This window comes from Chlorocebus sabaeus, chromosome 25 (assembly GCF_047675955.1).
Source record: "Chlorocebus sabaeus isolate Y175 chromosome 25, mChlSab1.0.hap1, whole genome shotgun sequence".
Taxonomy (NCBI): Eukaryota; Metazoa; Chordata; class Mammalia; order Primates; family Cercopithecidae; genus Chlorocebus; species Chlorocebus sabaeus.
In genome coordinates this window covers 25265739-25291289 of record NC_132928.1, presented here as the reverse complement: position 1 = coordinate 25291289, position 25551 = coordinate 25265739, and the positions used below count along the sequence as shown (strand labels likewise).

Sequence of the window (25551 nt, the reverse complement as noted above, 5' to 3'; positions counted from 1 at the left end):
TTTTTTTTGAGATGGAGTCTGGCTCTGTTGCCCAGGCTGGAACGCAGTGGTGCGATCTCAGCTCACTTCAGCCTCTACCTCCCCAGTTCAAGCAATCCTCCTGCCTCAGCCTTTTGAGTAGCTGGAACTACAGGCACCTGCCACCACGCCTGGCTAATTTTTGTATTTTTAGTAGAGATGGGGTTTCACCATGTTGGCCAGGTTGGTCTTGAAGTCCTGACCTCAGGTGATCTGCCCACCTCAGCCTCCCAAAGGTCTGGGATTATAGGTGTGAGCCACCGTGCCTGGCCAAAGACGCCAACTTTGAGCCCTAGACACACGCACAGCTTGGGAATTTAATCTTCACTTTTCCTCCCGTAAATATACAGTGAGGGTGTGATGCCAGCCCCAGTCCAATCTCCTTGGGGCTCTGCGTCTCTGCTTCCTGGCAGCCTCTTGAGTCGACTTGGGGATTTGACGTCAGTTGCTCAGCTCCATCCTTCCTTCTGGACTTGGGGAGGTCCAGATATGACCGGGAGTGAGTCAGTGCGGGGGACTGAGGGGGTGGTTCCCATTCTCTCTCCAGCCCCCTCAACCAATGATCCAAGTTCAAGGAGCTCATCTCTGTTGTTCAGACCATCGAGCTAGTGCCTTGAAGTCTCCGGAACAGCTGTGGGAGCCAAGAATCATTACTCCAGACAAAGGGTAGAGGGCAGATGCAATATCTAGTTATTACAGAGCTGGCCTTGAGAGCCAGGAGCTGTGCCAGGCACAGATACGAGAGGGGCTGCAGGGGCTGTGTCCAGCTGGCGCTTGTGATGGGGTGCTGGCTGTAGGGTCTCCCTGGGCTCCTCAGAGAGCTCACATTCTGCCAGGTGCTTCAGAGAAAGGGATGAGGAGGGGCAGGGGCTGGTTACCACTGGCTGTGTCTATCCCCAAGAGAGGACAAAATCTGTCACCTACAGGACAGCTTTTCCTGCTGTCATCGGCTGTCATCCATTCTCTCCATGCCTGGGGTCCGCACTTAGCCAGATCCCCAGAAATCTCAGGCATGTCCCCACTGAGTCACCTAGAGTCTCTGCATCTTCATTTCTTTGGCTGTAAACAGGAAGCTATTCATAGCTACCTTCCTCTACGGCCACGCTCAGCTACAACTGCATCTGGATCCCCTCCCACCTTGGGCTCTTGTCAAATGGAGAAGGTGTAGGGGGAAGAGGAGCCTAAAGCACCAAACCTGGGCTAGGGAGTCTGAGGGGAGACAGGGGAGGGGCCACTGCCCCTGGGACAGCAGTTTTACCAGCTCCCCTCCGCGTGCTCCCCCTCACTCCCCAGGGCATGCCTGCAGGGCCGCAGGCATCATCTGCTTACCGCACCCAGGAAGGGGATGTTGCAGACATTGCCCAGGAAGCCGAAGGCAACAGGGAAAAAGCCCCTAGGAGCAGAGGGGAGAAGGGAGGAGTCAGTGATGGCGCAGGAAGGGAGGATAGAGGGCAGGAGGCTGAGGTCCACCAAAAGGTTCAAGCTGTGGCTTCTGTGCACCAGGGGCAGGCTTGGTTCTGCACTCCTGTGTTCCGAGAGGCAGTCGAGTGACATGATTAAGAATGAAGGCCCTAGGGTCACACTCCGTGGGTTCACATCTTGGCTCTACCACTTACTGGCACCATATATACTTGGGCAAATTCCTTAACATCTCTGAATCTCAGTTTCCAACCATAAAATGTGGCTAACAATAACAGTGTCTACATCATAAGGCCATGTACAAAGAAAAGGTCAGGAAGTGCTTATTTTTATTGTTACTGTCATGATTATTACTACTTTTCTGGCTGGAAGTTTTCTTACCTTCCTGAGATCCACCTGACCCGGGTGTCCTGGACCCTCGGCATGGGCGGCTGTTGGAAGCCGTGCTCACCGTTATACTCCCTGGTGCCCTGGCTCCCCCAGGCATACAGCCACCCCTGCCTTTGGCAGTCCTGCTCTCATCAAAGATACCCTGCCAAGGCCTGACTGTGGACACATGCGTGACCCCTCACAGGACTTGGAGGTGCTGAGGCTGGCATGAGAAGGGATCCCGGTGTGTTGCGGATGGGAAGGGAGATTTGAAATATGGATTCTGGCTGAGCCACTTCCTTACCGTGGGCCTCAATTTCCCAAGGCTTCACTGCACTCTGAGGTCCCTGATAGCTGTAATTTGTTTGCCCCTTCTCTGTTACTGCACAGTGTCTTTGTCAAGGCTGACTTTCAGTTTCAACTATCAAATCTGCTGCTGTCCCACTTCACTTTCTAAGCCCTCCATAAATGCTAACTGTTGTCAGAATTTATTTATGGGTCTTCCTACTAAACTGTAAATTCCGTAGGAACTTTCTCCTCATTCAATGCCACATCCTCACACCTGGCCCGTATTTGGCATGCAGTAGGTGCTTATTATGTATTTGACAATTTGAATAAGTGACTGTTTGAAAATGCCATACATATACACACACACACACACACACATATATATATACACACACACACACATACATATATATATATATTTTTTTGAGACAGAATCTCGCTTTGCCACCCAGGCTAGAGGCAATGGTGCGATCTTCTCTCACTGCAACCTCTGCCCCCTGCGTTTAAGCGATTCTTGCGTCTCAGCCTCCTGAGTAGCTGGGATTACAGGCGCTTGCCACCAAGCCCAGCTAATTTTTTTTTTGTATTTTTAGTAGAAACAGGGTTTCACCATGTTGACCAGGCTGGTCTCGAATTCCTGACCTCAAGTAATCCGCCTGCCTCGGCCTCCCAAAGTACTGGGATTACAGGCGTGAGCCACTGCGCCCAGGCATAAAAGACATATTTGAATATGGAATAAATAGATGGCAGGTATGCATGAGAAAATTTAAAGCCACACTTCCTGAAGTCTCTGAGGCCTAGGCCATTCAGGCTAATCGGGGGGTTTCAGGGCTACATTCAGCAAACGGGGGCTCCTATGAGAACCCAGGGATTCCTGAGCCCCACTCCTTTCCATGATTGCAGAAGCCACCATTCTTCCAGTCTCCACTGTCCCCATCCCACCCCGATTCTCTCCACATTACCCTGTAGAGATATGAAGCCTTCCTTCCCAACCCCACTTTCTCTGAGACCCCTTCCTTCCTTTTCCTTCAGTACCCTCCAGTCTTCTCTTAGACTCTGCCCATCCCTCAAGGCTTCTCTCAAGTCCTGCTTCCTCTATGACACTACCCTGGGCTCCCCTCTGAGTGCCTACAGGCCTGACAGTGGCCACACATCATGACTGAGTTCCACCCTGCCTTTTCCCAAGCCCAGGGCTGACACAGGTCAGGCCAGGGGATGACACAGGGGTCAGGAGCCAGAGCCCCCTGGGTCAAGGGCGACCTTTTTCACATACTAGTTTCAGACCTCGGGGCAGGGGCAACTTCTCTGAGCGTTGGTTTCCTTATCTGTGAAGTAGAGGATAATCCTAGTGTGGGTTGTCGTGATAAAATAAGATGATGATCATGAGCGTGCCTGGAACATGTTAGCTCACTGCCCTTCCTCTCTGGCTGGATTTGAGGGCAGGCCTCGTGTCTGTTCCCTGCTCATAGGCACAGTGCTGGAAGCACAGTCAGCACTCTATCAATATTTGTTGATGGATGGGCTAATCCCTCCAAAGTACCCTTCAGCCTACTTTAGGGGGCCTTTCCGAAGTGTCCATGGTTCTCATCTCTTTCAGGATAAAGTCCCAGCTTCTGCACTGCCTGCTGGGGTGATCTCAGCCACTCAGATGCTTTGGTGGGTCTGTCCAGGGTTATAGGGATTTGCACTCACTTGAACAGGCTGAAGAATCCGTAGGTTTCCAGGAACATACCCAGGAGGGGCCAGCGTAGGAGCACGACAACCACACCCCCCAGGAAGAAGCTGGTTCCCTTGAGTTTGTGCCGTTGGAAGAAGAACTGAAAGGTCTTCCTCAAGCCGATGATGAAGGAGAGGCCCGTCAGGAACAGCAGCTGTAGGGGAGGGAGGAGAGCATGAAGCAAACCCACCAGCTCCCTGAGGAGTTGGGGGCATAGGCCTGGAGCCAGGTGGTGGGCAGGGGCAGGACGTGCTAACTCTTTAAGACCATCTGAGCGAGGGCAGTCCAGCAATGTGGCAGAATCCCAGAGCCTTGATAAGTCTTGCTGGCTGGGAACAGGACTGCACAGAGGCAGGGGGATGGATGAGAAACTTTTGACGGTTTCTAGTTGCCCTCCCAATTCCCTGAAGCCCAAGCACTCTTTCATATGGGACTTGGTTTCTCACCATACCATCTAGGGAAGATGGAATCAGGTGGGATTTTTATTGAGAGAAGTGAAGATTGAGGCCTAAGTAGGTTAGGCAGCCATACTGAAAGTCACACAGAACCTTCAGAGGCTCCACCGCCTACAGAATAACCCTCCAGGCCCTCCCCTGGATACCCTATCACTGTCTTCAGCTTGGCTCCTAATGATCCCTTAAGAGTGCCCAGGCTGTCGTCAAATTGAACTCTCTGGTTTTCTTCCAGCATATCCCATGCTTCCCTGCTCCTTCCCCACACCTTCTCTCCTGCTGTTCCAACCCACCTGGAAGTGCTTTATTCACCTCCACATCCATTTCCTTTCCAAATTCCTCTCCACCCTTCCCCAATTCAGTGCGCCCTCTTTCCACCAAGCCCCTTGTTTCATATTAAATGTGTTTACCGTGGCCCCTGCCTTCCTCCCAGCCATATATGTCATGCTATATCTCTAGCCCTAGAGTGGGATTCAGATGGCAGGGACAGTGTCTGAGTCCCCTCAGAACCCCCAGGGTCTCCTGCAGAGCTTGGTGTGAGAATCCAGGTCCTCAGATTCTTGGTGCCGCAGGCTCTGTGTCCATTTCCTGTGCCCTCCTCCGCCCAGGCTTGATGATGTCTGACCCCTGGATAGGCATGGTCTGAATAAACTTGGGATTTATTTAAGGGATTTATTTAAAGACTTAAATAAACTTTAAGTCTTTATTGCCAGGACTATCCTGGCAATAGAGACTTCAGAAAGGTTGGGGCAGGGGAGTGGGGACATAGGGCTGGGGGACTCACGTTTCCAAAGGCCAGGAGCACGGAATCAAAGTACAGGAGTGTTCCAAAGAGGATGAAGAAGATGCCGAAACCGGTGATCCCCACACCAATCTCTGCAAGGGGCAAAGAGGTGGTGGAGCAAAGGGCTTTGGGGAGCAGGTGGGGACCCTGAAACTTGCCCCATTGCCACAGGACAGGTGCCCTCTGTGGGGGTGACTCCACTTCCATCCAGGAATCTCAGCTTTCATGCTCTCAGGGGATGGTGGGATGGGAAGGGGAAGGTAGGATGGCATGAAGCTTTGTCTAGCACCTGGGAACTGTGCTGTCACTTCTGTACACAGTGGCATTCTGTCCTCACTGCAGCCGTGTGTGGAGGCTGGTGCTGCCCTCACCACTTTATACTCTCAGCCTCCTCTCGTCCTCAAAAGCCACATTATCCAGATCAGTATCAGGGCTGAACATAGCATCTGCCTCCTCTGCTCCTGCCTTGTGCAACTGAGAACCACTGGAGCCCAGTCCACACTGCGCAAAAGGGAGCCACTGAAAACTCAGGACCACCAGCCCCAAAGAGCCTCAGAACCACCCAGCTCTCCCGGTCCTTTCTCAAGAGGCTGGCCCGCCTGAGCAACTCTCCACACGGTCTCCTTTCTCCTCAGAATTGCCCTGTCTCCACTCTCAGGTGGTGACGTTTCCCACTGGATTGGGAAAACAGAAGTCATAAGTTAGGAATGCATTCGTCTTCCCAGCTGGGGCCTACACCCAAGACCCAAGCCTGCACCTGCTCCCACTGTCCTCCCTCCCTCCTGCAGCAGGCGCCTTATGGGCCCCGCCACACACTCTTTGGCCAACTCTCATTTCAACCCAGTGGCTTCGGGCAGTTCTGCCCAGGTTGGACCCACACTGACAATGAGCCCCCATTCCCAAGGTTTGACAGTGAGCCTCCATTCCCAGGGTTTGACAGTGAGCCTCCATTCCCAAGGTTTGACAGTGAGCCCCCATTCCCAAGGTTTGTAAGCATCTCAGGGCGTTTTTTGAAGCTGAGTTCACTCAGAGCCAGCAAACATAGCCCAGAAGTTCAGGACATGAAGGCCCCCTCGTTTGGTCAAGGGCTACAGTTTTGACATTTTGATAAACATATTTCAGATCGCTCCCCTCAAGACGAGTTATACAATAACCAGATGTATAGTTCCTTTTTTCCTTAACCCTCTCCATCACTCAGAATTGTTAATTTTACTTATCTTTGCCACTATGATAGTCAATAAATGGAAACTCATTCTGTTGCTTCATTTTTAAATTGTTACCTTTTAAAGTTTTAAATTGCGGCAAAATGCACATAAAACGAAACTTATCATCTAACCATTTAAAAATATACAGTTCAGTGGTATTAAGCGCATCTCCTGAATTCTTCATCTTGCAAAGTTGAAACTCTACACCCATTAAACAGTAGCTCCCCATTCCCCTCCCACCAGCCTCCACAACCACCATTTTACTTTCTCTCTCTATGCATTTTTGACTACTCTGGGAACCTCCTATAAGTGGAATCATACAATATTTGTCTTTCTGTGATTGTCTTATTTCACTTATCATAATGTTCTTAAGGTTCCTTCATGTTGTAGCATGTGTCTGAATTTTCTTCCTTTTTAAGACAGAATAAATAGTCCATTGCTATCTGTATCCTGCATTTTGTTGATCCATTCATCTGTTGATGGACATCTGGGTGGCTTCCATCCATCTCTTACCTATTGTAAATAGTGTTACTCATAAATATGAGTGTAAGAAAATATCTCTTCAAGACCCTGCTTCCAATCCTTTCGGGTATATACCCCACAAAGTGGAATTATGGAATTATACTGGATCACATGGTAATTCTATTTTTAATTTTTTGAGGAATTGCCATTTTGTTTTCCATTGTGACTGCACCATTTAACATTCCCAGCAACAGTACACAAGAGTTCTAATTTCTCCACATCTTGCCAATACTTTTTCTGTTTTATTTTGTTTTGATAGCAGCCATGCTAATGGGTATAAGGTAGTATCACATCATGGTTTTGACTTACATTTCCCTAATGATTAATGATTAATGATCTTTTCATGTGCTTGTTAGCTGCATGTATATCTTCTTTGGAGAACTGTCTAGTTAATTTTTAAACAGGTTGTTCCTTTTGTTGTTGAGTTGTAGGAGTTCTTTATATATTTTGGATATTAACTATCAGGTATATGATTTGCAAATATTTTCTCCCCCTCTGTAGGTCACTTTTTCACTCTGTTGACTGTGTCCTTTGACGCACTGAAATTTTTAATTTTGATGTAGTCTGATTGATGTCTTCTTTTTCTTTTGTTGCCTGTGTTTTTCAAGTCATATCTGAGAAATCATTATCAAATCCAGTGTTGTAATGTTTTCCCCTATGTTTTCTTCTAAGAGTTTTATAGTTTTAGCTCTTATTTTTAGGCCTTTGATCTGTTTTGAGTTACTTTATGCAGCTAGTATAAGGTAAGGGTCCACCTGCATCTTTTGCATGTGAATATCCAGTTTTCCCAGCACTATCTGTTGGAAAGGCTGTTCTTTCCCCATTTCACGGTCTTAATACCCTCGTCAAAAATTTTGCTGGACTTGTTAGAATTGGTTCTCATAACCTCTATGAAACTGGTATTATTAATATGCTTTTGCAAATAATTGTTAAAAGTGGGGGGAAATTATTCTGGTGTTTAGAGGCAGAACTGTAAAAACAAAAACAAAATTATCGAGGCTAAATTTACTGGCTGAGTTATATTTACACCTGAAAGAAAATGAAACAACACGATCATCTTCTGGGTAGTTAATCCCTCATCTGTTGCTAGGCAGATTTTAAGAGGATTAGGATCAATTCCAATACAGAAAGAAGGCCAAAGAGCTTCTTTAAAAGAATCATCAAAAATACAGCGATGAAACCAGGTGCTCAGTGGCTCACACCTGTAATCCCAGCACTTTGGGAGACTGAGGTGGATGGATCACGTGAGGTCAGGAGCTCAAGGCCAGCCTGGCCAACATGGTGAAACCCCGTCTCAACTAAAACTACAAAAATTAGCTGAGCATGGTGGCACGCATTACTAGTCCCAGCTACTTGGGAGGCTGAGGCAGGAGAACTGCTTGACCCCGGGAGGTGGAGGTTTCAGTGAGCCGAGATTACACCACTGCACTCTAGACTGGGCAACAAGAGCAAAACTCCATCTCAAAACAAACAAACAAACAAGAACCAAAGCAATGATGAGATCTAACATTCCAATTATAGGCTGAAATCTTGCTCAACTCATAGTCTGGTATCATGCCAGTCTTACTGGATCTCTCTTTTGGCAGAAGCTGGATTTTGTTGGGACCCAGTGTAACATAATTTCTCTCAACATATCACCCAGCTGCCCAGAATCTATTTTCTACTGAAAGCTGATTCCTTGTGTTCCTGACAAGCCTTCGTGATTGATTTGGGCTTGTTTCCTACTTCTACCTCCTCCGGCTGGCCTGAATTAAATCTCTTAGAAGCTGGGACAGCTCAGCAGAGTATCACCCCATGGGTCACGATGAAGGTTGTGTTTTGTCAACATTTCCTTCCTCAGAGACAACACATTGAGAATCTAGAGTTACATCTATCTGAATTACCATGATAATTTCGTGTAGGTCAGAATATTGTGGAGGAAGACCACAGTCATCTTTCTTTAACCCAAATGATAAAAGTGTTTTAGGTTTTTATGCTTGTTATAAAATATCTGTTGTTCGCTTATGCCTGCCATAAAAATATCTGTCATTGGTTTCAGCTCTGACTCTGCACCCTTTCCTCCCCCTCAGTAGGTGTATTTGTGTGGAAACACGATGTGCACATTTTATGGGGTTTTCATTTTGTTTTGCAAAACTATCTATATGTTCATCCTGCACACACTTAAGAACAGCCTCATACTCATTTTGTAGAAACAGCATAAGTTTCTCACATTCACACGTGATGTCCATTCTATTTATTCCTTCTTCTGCAGCAGCGATTTGCTGGCTGGCATAGTCATCACTCCTCCACCTGTTCTACACTCTTCTTTAAGGGCAGGTGCAATTCCAGGACTTTCCTGTGATAGGAGCAGCCTTCTTTATGGGCCACACTTAGTCCTCTCAGCACTCAGTGGGACACAAAACTCCACAGAAAAGGGTCAGAGACTGTGTTTCTCACACACGAGCTTCAGACCTGCCTTTGCCTCTTGCTTCTGGAGTAGCTTAGCGATTTTAGTCAAGTTACCCAGTCAGAGGTTGCTCCTAAAGTTCTTTTCAGGCAGCAACCATGGCAGAAAGTGCGGAGGGGTGGGGATGTCATACAGATGCCCCCAGGAGTGACGGGCGTGCCTGCCGGGCACGGTCCCCGAGATCCAGACAGATTGAGCAGCGCGCCCTCTGCTGGAGGCGGCCAGGACTGTCACGCCTACACCCAGCCGAAAAAAGCTGGGAGGCCAAGGTAACTTCAGGGAGGCCTGGCTCTCCAGGAGCCACCTGGGAGAAGTGGAGACCTCCCCAGACCTCAGAGACCAGCTTTAGGTCTCCCTGGCAAGGCACACTGATGGCTGCACTGGTGCCCTTGTTTAGCCCCTCGCTCTGCAACTCCCAAGCTGCTGCCAAGAAGAGCCCACAGCCACCTGATACAGACAAGCCAGGCTTCCCCAACTCCCCATTTTGTAGCTAACTTGAAGAAAAGCCAGATTCAATGTCTTTCTTGCTCCAGAAAGCAGCTACAGCTCCAAGGAAACAATATCTCATGGAGCAGGCGGATGAGTCCTTCTGGCCTCAGGCTGCGCAGCGAGTCTCAGAACATCATCGGCTTTTCCCCCCCTTTTCCTTTTCCTTTTTTTAAAGCAATCACAAATGTGCAGGAAAGTTGCAAGTACAGTACAAAGAATATTTTTCTTGAACCATTTGAAAGTAATTGCCACCTCATACCTCATCACCCCTGAACGCTTTGGTGTGATTTTTAAAACCTCTCCTGGACACTAAGGACATGAATAGACAATTCTCAAAAGAAAATATACAAACAGCCAACAAACGTATGAAAAAATGCCCAACATCACTAATGATCAAGGAAGTGCAAATCAAAACCACAATGTGATACCACCTCACTCCTGCAAGAATGGCCATAATCAAAAAATAAAAAAATAATCAACGTTGGCGTGGATGTGGTGAACAGGGAACGCTTGTACACTGCTGATGGGAATGTAAACTAGAATAACCACCATGGAAAACAGTGTGGAGATTCCTTAAAGAACTAAAAGTAGAACTACCATTTCATCCAGCAATCCCACTACTAGGTATCTACCCAGAGGAAAATAAATCATTATACAAAAAAGATACTTGCATATGCCTGTTTATAGCAGCACAGTTCAGAATTACAAAAATATGAAACCATATATATACACATATATATACATACATATATATGTGTGTGTATGCATCTATCTATCTATCTATCTATCTATCTATCTATCTATCTATAATGAACTACTACTCAGCCACAAAAAGGAATGAAATAATGGCATTCGCAGCAACCTGGATGGAATTGGAAATCATTATTCTAAGTGAAGTGACTCAGGAATGGAAAAGCAAACATCATATGTTTTCACTCATAAGTGGGAGCTAAGCTATGAGGACGCAAAGGCATAAGAATGATACAATAGGCTTTGGGGACTCATGGGAAAGGGGAGGAGGGGGCCGAGGGATAAAAGACTACACATTGGGTACAGTGTACACTGCTTGGGTGATGGGTGCACCAAAATCTCAGAAATCACCACTAAATAACTTATTCATGTAACCAACCACCTGTTCCCCCAAAAACCTATTGAAATAAACAAACAAAAAGTTCTCCTAGACAGCCAACATACAGCCATCAAAATTGGGAAATTAATATTGATATGTGACTATCCTCTAACCCTCAGACTCCATTCAAGTTTCATCAGTCACCCAGTAGTATCATTTATAGCAAGAGATTCCAGTTCATCATTCTGTGTGGCATTTAATGATCATGTGTCTTTAAACTCTTCTGTCTGGAACAGCTCCTTGGTCTTTCCTTGGCATGAACTTGACACTTCTGAAGATTCAGGCCACTTATTCTGTAGCCATCCCTCCATTTGGGTTTGTCGGATGTTTCTTCACAACTAGACTCAGGTTATGCATCTTAGGCAGAAACAGCACAAGATGTGATGCTGTGTTTTTCTCACTGCATCCTGGTAGGTGGTGCACGATGTCAATTTGCTCCATCGCTGATAATGTTTCTTTACTCTTAGGGCAGTGTCTGTAAGGCCTTCACCACCCCATCCCTGACCCTGCAGGGGATGCCCATCACTCTACTTTGCCTATGACACTTTGCACCAGGCCACCCCTAGTGTGAACACCCTTCTCACCCTGCTGGGGTTCTAACACCCCACTCTGAGCACCCCCTTCTCTGTGTTAAACCTAATGGCTTTAAGACTGAATTGTCCAGGAAGAGGAAGGAAGGAAATAAGGAGAGAAAGAGCCTCATTCGCTTTTCAAAATTAACAATAGTGATTGATCGTATAATAAACATACTGTGCCAGGCACAGTCTAGGAACATATATGCTTTAAATATATTAACACATTCAATTTTCATAACTACCTGTGACATAGATACTACTATTAGCACCATTTCACAAACAAAACTGAAACACAGAGGTTAAGTCACTTGCCCAGGAATACACAGCAGCTGGCAGAAGCAGGATTTGAACTCAGTCTCGAGCTCCAAAAAGTGACTTTTGGGTGGGCATGGTGGTTTACACCTATAATCCCAACACTTTGGGACGCCGAGGTGGGTGGATCACCCAAGGTCAGGAGTTTGGGACCAGCCTGGCCGACATGGTGAAACCCCGTCTCTACTAAAAATACAAAAAATTAGCCAGTGAGTTGGCGGGCACCTGCAATCTCAGCTACTTGGGAGGCTGAGGCAGGAGAATCGCTTGATTAGATTCAGGAGGCAGAGGTTGCAGTGAGCCAAGATCATGCCATTGCACTCTAGCCTGGGCAACAAGAGCGAAACTCCAACTCAAAAAACAAAAACAAAACAAAACAAAAATTAAAAGTGCCTTTAACCAACCCAGTCCAGTCCACTTCCACAGGTAATGCTCTTGCCTTGGCCATTAATGACCTCCATGTTACCAGATCCAATGGGCAGGTGTGAGCCGTCATCTGTTAGAGCTGACCACTCCCGTGTTGAAACAGCCTTTCTCTTGGTTTGTGCACATCACGTTCTTGATTTTCTTCCTACTGCTCTAACTGCCCTTTCTCTGTCTCCTCTGCCAGCTCCTACTTCTTTCTCTTCCTCTTGGGATTTGAATTGCACAAGGCTTGTGCCCAAGCTCACTTCTCTTCTCACTCTATTTCCACATGTATCCCCGTGTGTTTATTTTTGTTTTTAATTTTGTCTTAAAGCTGGGATCTCGCTCTGTTGCCCAGGCTGGAGTGCAATGGCACGATCATAGCTCACTGCAGCCTTGAACTCCTGGGCTCAAGGGATCCTTGTACCTCAGCCTCCTGAGTAGCTGGGACTACAGGCACTGGCCACCATGCCCAGCTAATTTTTAAAAATTGGTTTAAATTTTTTTGTTGTTGAGACAGGGGTTTTGCAGTGTGCCCAGGCTGGTCTTGAACTCCTGGCCTCAAGCGATCCTCCCACTTTAGCCTCCCAAAGTGCTGAGATTACAGCCTCTCACGTCTTTAAACATCCCTTGTATGCTGATGACATTGACGTCTCTCTTTCCAGTCCATGCCTCTCTTTGGGCTTTGAAACTCATATCTAGCTGCTTACTTGGCATATCTGCCTGATTTTCTCTCAGCCATCTTGAACTGGGCTAATCTTGAATCCCAGACTGGGTTATTTATCTTCCTTCCTTCCACCTATGCCTCCCTTGGTTGTCCTCAAATGAGTAAACATGTCACCACTGCCCACTCCACCGCTTAAGGCAAAAGCCCACCCTTTCCCCATGAAATTCGCCGCTGAGTTTTCTTTTCTTCTCCCAAGATACATGTTGAAAGCTGTCCATTTCTTTCCATTCTTACCACCTAATTCCCAGCCACGATCATCTCTTTCCTGGACTCCTGCAGCAGCCCCCATTTGGCCTCCTGCTTTATTCCTGCGCCCTCCCAGTTCTTCTCCACACAGCGCTCAAGGGTCTTGCAAAACATACAACCTGATCATGTTAGCATACTGCCTAGACTCCTTCGTGGCTGCCCACTGAGATGAGACTGCAGCAGAGCTCTCTCGTCCACACCGCGGCTCACAGGCCCTGCCTGGTGGGGCCCAGGCCTGCCTGTCCACCTTATCTCCTGCCATTGTCACTCTTGCCTGCCATGCTCCAACCACACTGTTCTCCATGGCTTCCATGTGAGCTCTTTTGGCTCAGGGCCTTGGTACATGCAGTTTCCTGGTCTGCAACACCCTGCCTCTCACTTGTTACTTGACAATGCATCCTCATCGTTCAGGTCTCAACTGAAATGTCAGTTGCTCAGGGAAAGCCGGTCCACTCTGTTCCCTGACCTAAATCTGGTTCCCTCATTTCTCTCTCTCACAGGACTTGCTTATTGTATTTGGCAAGAGTACATTTACTTGCAGGCTAATTGGTTTAACAAAGTGTCAGCGTGCCACTGGGCTGAGGACCCAACCCACCTCTCTCTATATTTTTATTCACCAGGTCCATAGTTCTCAACTGGGGTGAGGGGATTGTGGAGGGGGAGTGGGGGGCAGGATGGGGATTTGTTTCCCAGGGGACATTTTGCAATGTTTGAAGATATTTTTTATTGTCACAGCTTGGAGTGGGGGTGCTACTGGCATGTAATGGGTAGAGGCCAGGGATGCTGCTAATATCCTATAATGTACAGGACAGGCTCCCACAACAAAGAATTATCCTGCCCCAAAATGTCAGTAGTGGGGAGGTGAGAAACCGTGCCTGCCCTTGGTGATCTCTCGGATGCTCGTGGTCCTAAAGACCATGAATATGCAGATTATTCCCACATTTCTGTCTCCAGCCCAGACCTCTACCTGGAACTCCAGACTCACATACCCAACCGCCTACTTGACATCTCACTTGGATGTCTAACAGCACAAACCAACTTAACACATCTAAAGCCCAATTCCTGCTTTCCCCCCACTCAACCCTTCCCATTGCACAGGCTAAAAAATATACAAGGCATTCTTGACTTCTCTTTCTCTCACACCCTACATCCAATCCATCAGCAAATCCTCAACACTTTCCTCAAGGCAGATCCAGCATGGACCACACCCCACTAATCCCCTGCTAACACCTTGGTCTCCTCCACCTTCACACACTCAGGACTGGCTTCCCTGGCTGGGCACAGTGGCTCACGCCTGTAATCCCAGCACTTTGGGAGGCCGGGGTGGGTGGATCACTTAAGAGGTCAGGAGTTCGAGACCAGCCTGGCCAAAGTGGTGAAACTTCATCTCTACTAAAAATATAAAACTTAGCCGGGTGTGGTGGTGGGCGCCCGTAACCCCAGCTACTTGGGAGGCTGAGGCAGGAGAATCGTTTGAACCCAGGAGGTGGAGGTTGCAGTGAGCAGAGATCCTGCTACTGCACTCCAGCTCTGAGCGACAGAGTAAGACTCTGTCTCAAAAAACAAACAAACAAACAAACAAAAAACTGGCTTCCCTGCTGTTACCTTCATACTTTCACAGCCTATTCTCAACCCAGCACCCACAGTGATCTTTTAAACGTAGAAACAGAACGCATCACACCACAGCACAATACCCTCCGATAGTTTCTTATGTAAATAAAACCAAGATCATTACCATGGTCTGTAAGTCTCCAGTGTCCTGACCCCTCAGTGACCTCCCTGACCTAAACTGTTAGGATTCTCCCTACACCTCACTTTGCTCCAGGTACACCCGCCTCCTTGTTGTTCTTCAAACACGCCAAGTATGCTAATGCCCCAGGGCCTTTGCACCACCTGTCCCTGCTTCCTGAACATTTCCCCTCCAGGGAGCTGCATGGCTTTGCTTCCTCACTTCCTACAGATCTCTGTACAAAGGGCACCTTCTCAGTGAAGCCTTCCACGACCACTCTATATAAAATAGCGACCCCTCCTACCTCGAACTCTATAGCCTCCTCTTATTTTATTTTCGTCTGGAGGACTTAACATCTTCTGATATACTACATACTTCTTTCTGTTAATTACCTGTCTCCCCTCTCTAGAATGTAAGCAGGGAGTTGGTTTCATTTAATTTTGGACACTCTGTGTCCAACACAGTGCTGGGCACACAGCAGAGACAAATCTGTTGAGTGAACAAAAGAATGTTGTCACCAGTTCTCAGATGAAAACCCAAGGCTTAGAGGCTTTAAGTAACTCACCCAAATGAAGGCCACAGAGTCACGGTTCTTCCCATGGCCCCAGACCTGTTCCAAGACCTCCTCCCTACCTCTTCCCCCAAAAGAAGGGGAAGGATGTTTAGGAGTGAGGGTATGGTGGTTTGGGCAGGGGAGTGGAGTTTAGTTTTTTATAAGAAGCCCCCAGGGCCACAGGAGACCTTGATGGTGTGGGGAAAGATGTCTGAATGGGCAGAGGCCTCCTGAGTCCACCTTTGTGGCAACCCAGTTCTAAGAACCCGGGATGGGAAAGGGGTCAGTGTGACTGGGGAACCTACCAGGTCCCCTGGGCACCAAACTCTGGCTACCTGTGGGCCCTGAGCAACTCCCACCCTCTGGAGAGCAGGGAGCCACACCCCGCCCTGCCTGCTGTCCCGGGTGCCAGCACGGCAGCTCCCAGCCCCTGGCTCCAGAGGTCACGCTTGTAGGTTTCCCAGTGACAGCGGGCCCGGCTGGGAGAGAGAGAACCAGCACGGAGCCTGGCCTGGAAAGCCCATTGCAGCCCCGCTCCCTCCACTCACTCTGCCACTCGGTGATGGAGATCATGCCGCACACAGCCTGGGGGGCCTTCGGGTTGGAAGCGGACAAGTGGAGCGTGGCCCGGAGGACTCAACTGGTACATGGTCACGGGAAGCTGACTCTTGGTTAAGTTGCGAAATGAGCCTGTGGCAAATCATTAACTCCCCCTCCAACCCCCGCCCCACCCGCGCACACCATGCGGGTGCTTCTAGTCGCCTACTCCCTCCTCCCGTCTTCCTGTAGGGCAATGCCCCTCCACCTGCCGTGCTCGCCGGGGAAGGCACCGCTCTCCTGACCCTTTCCTCACACCACCCGGTGTTCTGCGGGCTCTCGTCTGCCCCGCGAAACTTAGATTGTATATGGAAGCATTGGGATCTAGGAGGTGCTCAGGTTTCCTGCTTGGTTTGGTGGTGTGTGAAGAGTTGGCATCCGCGCATCCCTTTGGGAATGTACTAAATTAATCTTGAAAGTCAAGCTTTTTGCTCTCTGCTATTACACATGCTAGGCGCTGGGAGGCAATGAGCGACTGAGTACAAAGCCTATTGCTGACCTAATGGCAGAGCCACATCTGGTTAAATTAATGGCAAAAGCGCCATGGGGGAAGTTAGACACGAAGGGCTTGGACCTCCTTTCCCCAAGCGTCGTCCAGCTTTGGACTTACTGTGAGGTTGAGCTATGGAAGACAAAGCCCTGAATTTGGGGTTGGGGCAGGACTAGACAATTCAGGGGGCCTGGTTCGAGTCCACCTACCAGCTGTGTAGACATGGATTCGTCCTTTCCTCCTCTGGGCCTGCAAAAGGAGGGGCAGTTAGTTCCTAACATCCTTTTTTCCCCATCGCAGAGCAATGGTTCTCAATGCCAGGAGAGCCAACATCCACTTTGCAATGTCTCCTCTATCCAGAAATGAAGAAATGAATTTCATAGATGATATGACTAATCTACATACATCATTTAAAAATGCAAATAGGCCTGGCATACCAAATGCATCATGTCTGTTAACCCAGCATTTTAGGAGGCTGAGGCAGAAAGATTGCTTGAGCCCAGGAGTTTGAGACCAGCCTAGGCAACATAGTGAGACCTTGTCTCTACAAAAATAAAAATCAAAAAATTAGCCAGATGTAGTGGTGCCTGCCTGTAGTCCTAGCTACTGGGGAGGCTGAGGTAGGAGGATTGCTTGAGCCCAGGAGGTCCAGGCTGCAACGAGCTGTGATCAAGCCATGCATGGGTATGAGAGTGAGATCCTGTCTCAAAAAACCAAACCAAACAACAACAAAACCAAGGAAAGCTGACACAATTAAAAAACAAAAAAAAAGGATAAGTTATAATAAAACATGATGTCTTTCAATATATAAACACTCAGGCAAGACTTACCAGAAGGCATAAATGAAATAGGCAGATTGCTTGCACCTACACATAATATATATTTGAATTTAAGAGAAATAGAAGACGAGCCATTCTATGCAAAAACAAAAATCACACACATGCAAGAAAATGAAAGAGTGGCAGGAAGTGAACACTAGAAATAAAAACTGCTAGGTGAGTAATAACAGACCAGATGTACTTGCATATGATAAGAGAGGGAAAGCATCTTAATTGAGATAGGGATGACACAGCAGGGCAAATTAGAGAGCACAAGGTGGAGATAATATAGGAGTATGACGCGCATGCAAAGGAACTGGGTCTTATGTATGTGTGTATTGTCAAAATAGCTCCCATGGAGTGGGATCGCCATGGAGTACCACAACACATCGACCTCTGTCTTGAAACATATCAGTGTTGAGGTAAAATTCAGTCTCTGGGATCTTAAAAGGCCTTAGAGATCATATATTTCCAGTGGGCAATGGGGGATAGAGGATAGATTGGGAAGAGAAAAGAAGATAAAAATGGTTTAGAGCAATTGCATGTAGACACCTGGGACAGTGTTGTAAGACAGGGCACAACATTTCCACACGTAATTGTGACAACGTAAGTGTTCATCCTTGGGCTGCAAAAAACTTTAAACATATAAAGGATGGCAATAATATGAAATAAACTCTAAAAACTTTTATTAAGGAGACACAGTGAGATCTCCTGCATCTCAAGTGTCTCTGATTTCATGTTTGGTTCTCTCACATCTCTTCTGTTAAATATTTTCAGTCAATTTCTTTGCTTATTCAGTATCGCCTACTGATTGGAACTGTTTTCTTTTTTTCTTTTTCTTTTTTTTTTTTTTTTTTTGAGACAGTCTCGCTTTGTCACCCAGGCTGGAGTCGATCTCTGCTCACTGCAAGCTCTGCCTCCCGGGTTCACACCATTCCCCTGCCTCAGCCTCCCGAGTAGCTGGGACTACAGGCGCCCACCACCACTCCCAGCTAATTTTTTGTATTTTTAGTAGAGACGGGGTGTCACCGTGTTAGCCAGGATGGTCTCAATCTCCTGACCTCGTGATCGCCTGCCTTGGCCTCCCAAAGTGCTGGGATTAAAGGCGTGAGCCACCGCGCCCGGCCAGAACTGTTTTCAATCAAATACATAGTAGTAGAAATCTTATAATCCTTTGGGCAGACAAGGCATGGAGTAGATTATTCAATAATTTTGAGACAATGTCTTTTATTCCTTTTAAGCTTCTGCTCCATAATAACCATCTCCTAACTTTCTGAGTTTTCATGAAACTTATTTTTAAAAGCTTACAAAACCTTTTGGTATTACTGTCAATTAGAGCATGACCAACTTTTACTGGTAGTGGGTTTAGTTCAGCTGTACATTCGAAAGTTGTGCAGGATATGGGACAATTCTTGGTTTTGGAAATCTGTCCTGTGCATTGCAGTCACTAAATGCCAGGAAGAGTTTTGCACCCTTAGGATTGAGACAACCGAATGCCCCAAGGGGCCGGAATCATCCCCGTTGAAATCACTGGTAGGTTAAGAGCTTCATCCTAGCTTCATGAAGCCTTGGGCATTTTATTTATCCTTTCTGTGCCTCGGCTTCTTGGATAATTAGAGTACCTATGACTGACATAGGGGATGAGGACTCGTGAGTAAATGCATGTGAAGTGCGTAGAACCAGGTACCTGGCACACAGTAAGCACTTAATGAACCATTGTTATTGCTATTACTGTATAGTTATAATAATTGCTATTGTTATTAACATTATTGGTATGCTGTTAATATGCTTTATATGAAACACTTCTACTGTCATCTCAAATTGTGCTAAACCACTCCCACAGGCGTATAAAATAGCAGCTGGGGATGCCCCTCCCTGGCCCCACCCCCAGCCATGGAACCCACCTGTGAACTCAGGAGAATTAAACACTCATGATACTGGGCCCTCCTGGCCTGATTCTCTGGGTACTGGAGCTGAGCCCAGAGGGGCTGTCCACAGTTCACCCTTCTGGAGAGGGACCTTCATAGGGACGTTCCCGGGAAGGGGTATGCAGGCCCTGGAAGGCTGGTGCTAGTCCTCGACCCATGGCAGTCTCATGACCCTGCCATGATGAGAAAGGGGTGGGGTAGTGCAGTTACTCCCTGGGCTGGAGGCGTAGAACTGGCAGGGGAGGGACACCTCAGAGACAGCACAGGCCCTGGTGATGTCTTCCAGCAAAGGCTATAGAGCTAGTAAAGAAGGGGTCCTGGAAAACCTTCTCCCTCTTCCCACATCAGGCCCCTGCAGGTGGCCAGGGAGCCTTTGCAACATCACCACTTCCACTTCCTCACATTTGGAAGTGAATTTGAGTTTTCAAAGCGATTTTCATCCATTTTCTCATTTGCCTTTCTCGAAAGTTCCATAAGATGGTGGTTAACATACCCATTTTCCAGACAAGGAAACTGAGACTCAAGAATTTAATGACTTGTCTAAATCTTCATGCAGCTAGCAAGGAGCATGTTGCTAGGGGCAGGAGTTGAGGATGACATGCCACCTTCTCTCATTGATCACAGTAACGAGGTGAGGCTCAGGATGAGGAGGGGGCCGTGGTGTGGCCCCAGTTCCCTGGCAGCAGCAGGATCTGAGGCTTGGCTGCCTGCCTGACCCTGTCGTGCCTCTCTTCAAGAATAAATAAATGATCACACAGTTACACAGCACTGCTCCTTAAAGGGCATTCTGCTAGTTGCATTTTCATTTACATTTATCAGCTACTGCCCCCTTTTTACAAATCCCAACCTGGCTTGATCTGGGTAGGGGGTGGAGCAGGCACCAGCTGGCATCATCTCTTGAGAGGAGGAGCCAGCCCTTGTCGGTGGATAAAGTGATGCCCTATGGTGCTCTGTGGTCTCACATTCCACCTCCTCCCCAAGCCCTTGCCATTGGCTCTGGCTCAGATGGAGGCTGCAGCTAAAGGCTCAGCCCCCCGGAAAGTAAGTTCTCCAATATACACCCCCCTACCCCAGCCTCTGATGCAGGCCCTCCCCCAGAGCCTACATCTGGTCACAACTCTCCTGGGTTCACAAAGGACATCATCCTGGGGATGTGACAACATCCAAAATAGAGTCAAATTTAAAAAACGACCACCCCTGTACTAGCCCTTAGAAATGGGAACAGGTGTCCGGAATTCAGCTTCAGCCATGAAAGCCAAGTCGATGCAAGATTAGGAATTAGGAAGCTTGCTTTCTCATCTCTCTTTCTCGCTTTTTCTTGAGCCATCCCTCTCTTGGACAACGTGCAGAAGCCCAGCTGAGCCTGCCAGTCTCCCGGGTGCACCTCTTCTCTTCCACTACCCACCCCACAAAATTTACCAGGCTTCTTGACTCTTGTTTCCCACAGTAAGATTCCAAATTGAGAAGCACCGGTAGAGCCCTTCACACAGAGTGTCAATACCTGATAACCACTAAACACTTTGGTTTCTCTTGAAATAAACCAAAGGGATGGAGGTAGGATGAGAATTGGGGTGGCGTCATACCTCCCACCAAATTATGCACCTTCTCGTAAAGCAGCAATATAGCGCATTGTGTAGTAATCAAGAAAGCCTGGGAATTCATTTCCTTCTCCTGCTGTCCTATCCTTTGTCTGAGTCAAACCAAGGGAAGGTGCCAGGGCCTGAAGCATCTGATACTCCCATTATACAGAACCTTGGGACAAACCCTGATCTGGGGTCACCTGAACTGAAATGATGCTGCTGGTGTTGGCAGCATATCCTTGCTTCCCCAGTTCCTGGGGATAGAGGCCGAAAAGGGCAGGCTGAGGCACAGGGGAGGAAGGGAGCATATGTTTTGCACCCAGCTTATCCCCAAGCCCCCATTCCCCTTTCCTACCAACCCCACAAGCCCACAAGCACCACGAGGGCAGACACAGAGTAGGAGACACACACCACATGTACAAAACATTCATTTTATTTCCTGTATTGAGTTTATACAAACTTGCAAGATACAAATGCAGAACTCACTGGAATTCTTCGGTACCTAAATCTAAAAAGAATGCTGCTGAAAGGAGGAAGCAAATTCTCACCTGTTTCAGTCAAGCCGTCCCCTCCTCCTGGGGAGGGGGCTCATTGGCTAGAAAGATGCTAAGGGGATGCTACAGCTGGTTGCCCCTGACAGAGATTCCATCTATCTAACCTTCACCCTTCTTCTAAGGTCACTTTTATACTAAATAAAGACACTGAGATCATAAATTTCCTTGTATGGTTTATTGTCTAATACTAGCAAATCAAATTGGCCCCAATATGTGCATAAATAGATATATATGTGTGTGTGTATATATATGTGTGTGTGTGTATATAATATTTTTTCTTAGTTTTAAGAGCTGCCAGGTAGAGGGTGCCTAAAGGAGAAAGGAACTGGTTCCCTCTTGCCATAGCCAGCCCTGCCCAAAAACATGCCTCTCCCAAAGGTCGGAGAGCAAGTGTGCCACTTGCGATCTCAGAAAATCTTCAAAGTGACAGTAGCAGTATTTGATTGCAGCCTCTTGGTTATTGATCATGGAGGTAATGTGCTCGTTGAGAAGGCCCTGGATGAATAATCAGAGCGTCCCCAGGTGGGTCACTTAGCCCTGGACCCCCACCTGCGCTCTGTTCATTCAGAGCGGGATGTTCTAGGCTGGCGGCAGGGTGTCAGTAAACGCCCCAGTTGGGAGGCCAGGCTTCAAACGCTGGCCAGGAGCTCGGCTCTAGATTCCCAAGCCCTTGATTTCAGATCTAGACAAAGACTTCCATCCTGCCCAAATCCTTGCAAGGCCAGAGACCCTTTCCCCAATTTGATGGTTGACAAAGGCTGAGCAGTTTGGAAGGCTGAGCTGGCTTCGTTCGGTGCCCCCGTGGCAGCCTGCTGGGGTAAAGTCCTGGGGGTTTCTTGGGTGAGGTTGAGATGTCACCTTGTCTGTAGGACCCTCCTTGGCTCATAGGCTGATTTCGCAGTCTGGATGCCAGACTGAGGTACCATGCCTTTGGTACAGACCCCAGAGAGAAAGGTTGCAGAGGGGGGATGTCATAGATGTGACCCAGACCAGAGAGGGATCGAGTGAATAGGAGTGTGACAAGCCCAAGGAACTTGCACGTGTCTGTACTAAAGGGCCAGGGATGGCCCAGAGGATCCCAAGCCGCCTCCTCTGGGCTTCACACCATCTCGTAGACTGACATCCTTAGCGCTGTTTGGCATAGGCTGCCATTACACTGTCTGCTCTTTCCAGCAGGCTGATGAAGAGGGGTAGTCTAGCAGCCCACTTGGGGTGCATGCCTGCATGGGTCTCCTTTGTGCATACAACTGCAAACAGTTCCTTCCAGAGGATTCACACCTGACAACTGCAGAGGGTCATCAGGAGTGGACAGTGTAATAAAATCCTTAGGCCAGGACTTCCAAGGGAATGCCCTGCTCCCGGCAAGATGCTCTCTGGGTGAGGTCTGGGGACCAGCCCTTTCCTGACTGGGGAATAGGATGGAAGGAAGCCACTGTGGCAGAGGGAAGGGCACAGGGTTGGGACCTAAAGGCAGTTACCCCATCTCCTCACCTCATTTGCCAATTCCATTCAGACATTGCACATTTTGAAAATAGATTTGCTTTTTTTAAACAAAAGCATAAAATAGATCTGTCTTAAAATAAGTCTTTCCTCTCCTCTTCTTTGGATCAAAAAGGCAAGGGGTATGGCCTTGATATGCTAGGAATGATATGGAAAATAAGGGAGAGAAAAACGGGCCTGGGTAGGAACTGTAGGAAAAGATCAGACATCCAAACAAATATATTACATATATAGATCTATAATATGTATAATCTCCATAAAACATATATTAAGGCATGTAAAGCAACATAAAGAGCCAGCTTTATGAAAAAAGAGGTGAGAGAGAGGTGGCAGAGGTGCAGACATTATTTCTTGGTATTTTACATGTATTTCTAAAAAATATTACTTTAAAAAAAAAAAAAAAGACAGACAAAGCGGCAGGTGTGGAAGGCCCTGAAAAATCTGTTTCCTGTGGAGGGAGAAAGGCGTGGGGGAAAGAGGGAGAGAAGATGACCTGGGAGCCAATCCTACCTGCCAGTCTGCAGGGAAGAAAGGGCAGGTTTGGGGTGCTCGAACTGTGAAGATGGGAAATATAGCCAAGGGTCACATTTAAAAAACCTGCTAGAAGTGAAGATTGGTGGAATCCTCCCAGGCTGTAATCCCTCAGAAACATGAGAATATCCTAAGCACCTAGAACAGTGCCTGGTACATAAAAGGTGCTCAATAAATATTTGTTGAGTAAATTATCATCTTTACTTGCATATGAACCAGTAACTGTCCCAGCCATGAAGGAGTGGAGAGGAATTAGTAGGTGTTCTTGGGACCGCTGGAGGTCAGGCTGAAGCCTCTGGGTGGCAACTCTAGCAGAGTGAAGGCCTAGGGGCCATGGCATCTTCAGCTTCCCTCCTTCCTCCTCTCTGGCTACCTTCATCTCCAGGTGGGTGGAGCTGAGGAAGAGTGCGCTTTGCTCTTCTGTCTCTCCCCCACTGCCCTCCCTGGGCAGGTGGATCGTGAGAGCGCCTAGCCTCAGCCAGTCCTCGTCTGGGATGCCTGGGATGGGGGATGGTCCTGGAATCCTGGGAGGCCTCCCAGATTAAGGCCTCATCCCTCCTCCTCAAAGCATGTTCTCAGCTGGATCACTGCACATTCCAGGGGGAACAGGGCAAGAAATATCGCAGAACTGGGTAGGTAAGGCCCCAAGGCTGACCACACCCTATATAAGACAAGTCCTTCTCTCTGCCCCTTACCCCAGGACGGGGAGGCAGACACCAGACACAGAACTACCAACAGCCATCTCCCAGGCAGTTGCTACTCAATCCCCTTCACCCAGATCCCCACACCAAGCATCTCCACTGAGGCTGCCTGTGCTCCACTGGTGGGTCGTCCTGGGGATGAGGTAGGAGGAGCAGAGGAGACAGTCTGGCACTGCACTGGGCACTAACCTAAGGCTCCACCTGGGGAAACCAATCTGATACCCCTTTTCCATCTCCTTCCTTCCTGCTTGACTTGCCAATGTGTCCTGCTGCTTCCCCCTCCTCCCACTCTGAGGATCTCTCTCTCTCTCTCTTTCTCTTTCTGTCTCTCTCTCTCTGCTACCTTTCCCAACCTGCCCTCAGACACTGCACAGACCTGCTGTTCTCTAGCCACAACCAGCACTGTTCCCTCTGGGAGCCAATAGCCTCTCCCCATCTCTCATCACCTTGTCTTTGGCTCAAGCAGGGTGGTCAGTCTCCATTGGACCCCAGCGAGCACCCATAAGCAAAGCACTGGGTTTATCAAAGCCCTGGGTCCAGCTGAGGCAACCGGGTGGGACTGATGAGGATAGGGATGACGACAAGTGCTGTCCTCGGTGTCAGGCTGGCTCCAAGAGGCAGTGTCCATCTCCTCTTCACCTCTAGTCCTCACATAAGATAGCCACAGGTATGTTCTCCACCACGGCATGTCCCCCATCAGGGATTGTTCCACTGGATTCACCACAACCCCAACCAGGGCGAGGCCGAAGCTCCCTGTGACTTGGGCATTAACGAGGATGGTGCTCCCCACTGCCGTCTCAGGCCCTGGCTCAGGACCACGGTGTGAGTAGTGAGAGCTCCAGGGTTAGGCATAGTGGGTGTGTGGACACTGAGGTATCCACACTCCTCTCGGCAGCAGCCTGTCGCCCCAGCCTGGCTCCCTGCGGCATTCCCATGGGAGTGCAGGGGCAGGGGGCCAGGGTGGGGAGCCAGGACCTCAGGTGGGCAGCGGACAGCTTCAGAATGTGACTCTGTGGAGCTTCACAGCATTGGCCTCAGCCAGGGCTTGCACTGGAGAAAAGAGAAATGGGGTGAGAAGAGGGTTGCACAGAGGAGCAAGGACTCCAGCCAACCTTCCCAGGAGAAAGAAGCCTCATCCTGCAAAAACCTGGCAGAAACCCACTCCGGTCCCTCAACCCTGACAGGGGAACAAAGGAAAGGAAGTCAGTGTTCTTTTCTACTTGACTGAGAGTGAGCGGCTGTGGGCTAGGGGCAAGGGAAGTGTTCACAGCCTTTGGCTGTAGCTGTCAATGTTATTTTAAATTACAGTAAGATCTGGGAGTTGAGAAACAGCTTCTGAGGGCTGCTGAAGGTTTTGCATCTGTGTATCTCAACAGATGGAAAGCTTGTCAGCAGACAGGAGGCACAGGGGTGGGGTGTCAGGGGAGAGCCTTCCCTGAGAGCAGACAGATAAGGTCTCGGCTCCAT

At 48.3% G+C, this 25551-nt stretch overlaps 2 protein-coding genes across 26 annotated transcripts in view; both read right to left on the bottom strand.

Moving 5' to 3' along the window:
* Positions 1-315: 315 nt before the first annotated feature.
* GOLT1A (golgi transport 1A) lies at positions 316-16056 on the bottom strand. 2 transcript variants are annotated; one of them, XM_007988833.3, is made up of 5 exons: positions 15934-16056; positions 5048-5139; positions 3787-3965; positions 1348-1411; positions 316-649 (listed from the first exon to the last, which is right to left on the bottom strand). In XM_007988833.3, the coding sequence occupies exons 1-5, from the start codon at positions 15956-15958 to the stop codon at positions 611-613; spliced, it is 399 nt and encodes a 132-aa protein (XP_007987024.1). In that variant the 5' UTR covers positions 15959-16056; the 3' UTR covers positions 316-610. The 2 variants fall into 2 exon arrangements, with proteins under 2 accessions (XP_007987024.1, XP_072867707.1); XM_073011606.1 differs by lacking the exon at positions 1348-1411.
* Positions 16057-21215: 5159 nt separating this feature from the next.
* The window catches only part of PLEKHA6 (pleckstrin homology domain containing A6), a 157071-nt gene continuing 152735 nt past the window's right edge, over positions 21216-25551 (bottom strand). For all 24 annotated transcript variants that reach the window (XR_012091209.1, XM_073011583.1, XM_073011586.1 and 21 more), the window contains one exon: positions 21216-25134. Coding sequence is in view for 1 of the 24 variants with exons in the window: in XM_073011586.1 (XP_072867687.1) it covers positions 25082-25134 (53 nt within the window). In the remaining 23 variants the exon portion in view is untranslated. The remainder of the gene's footprint in view (positions 25135-25551) is intronic.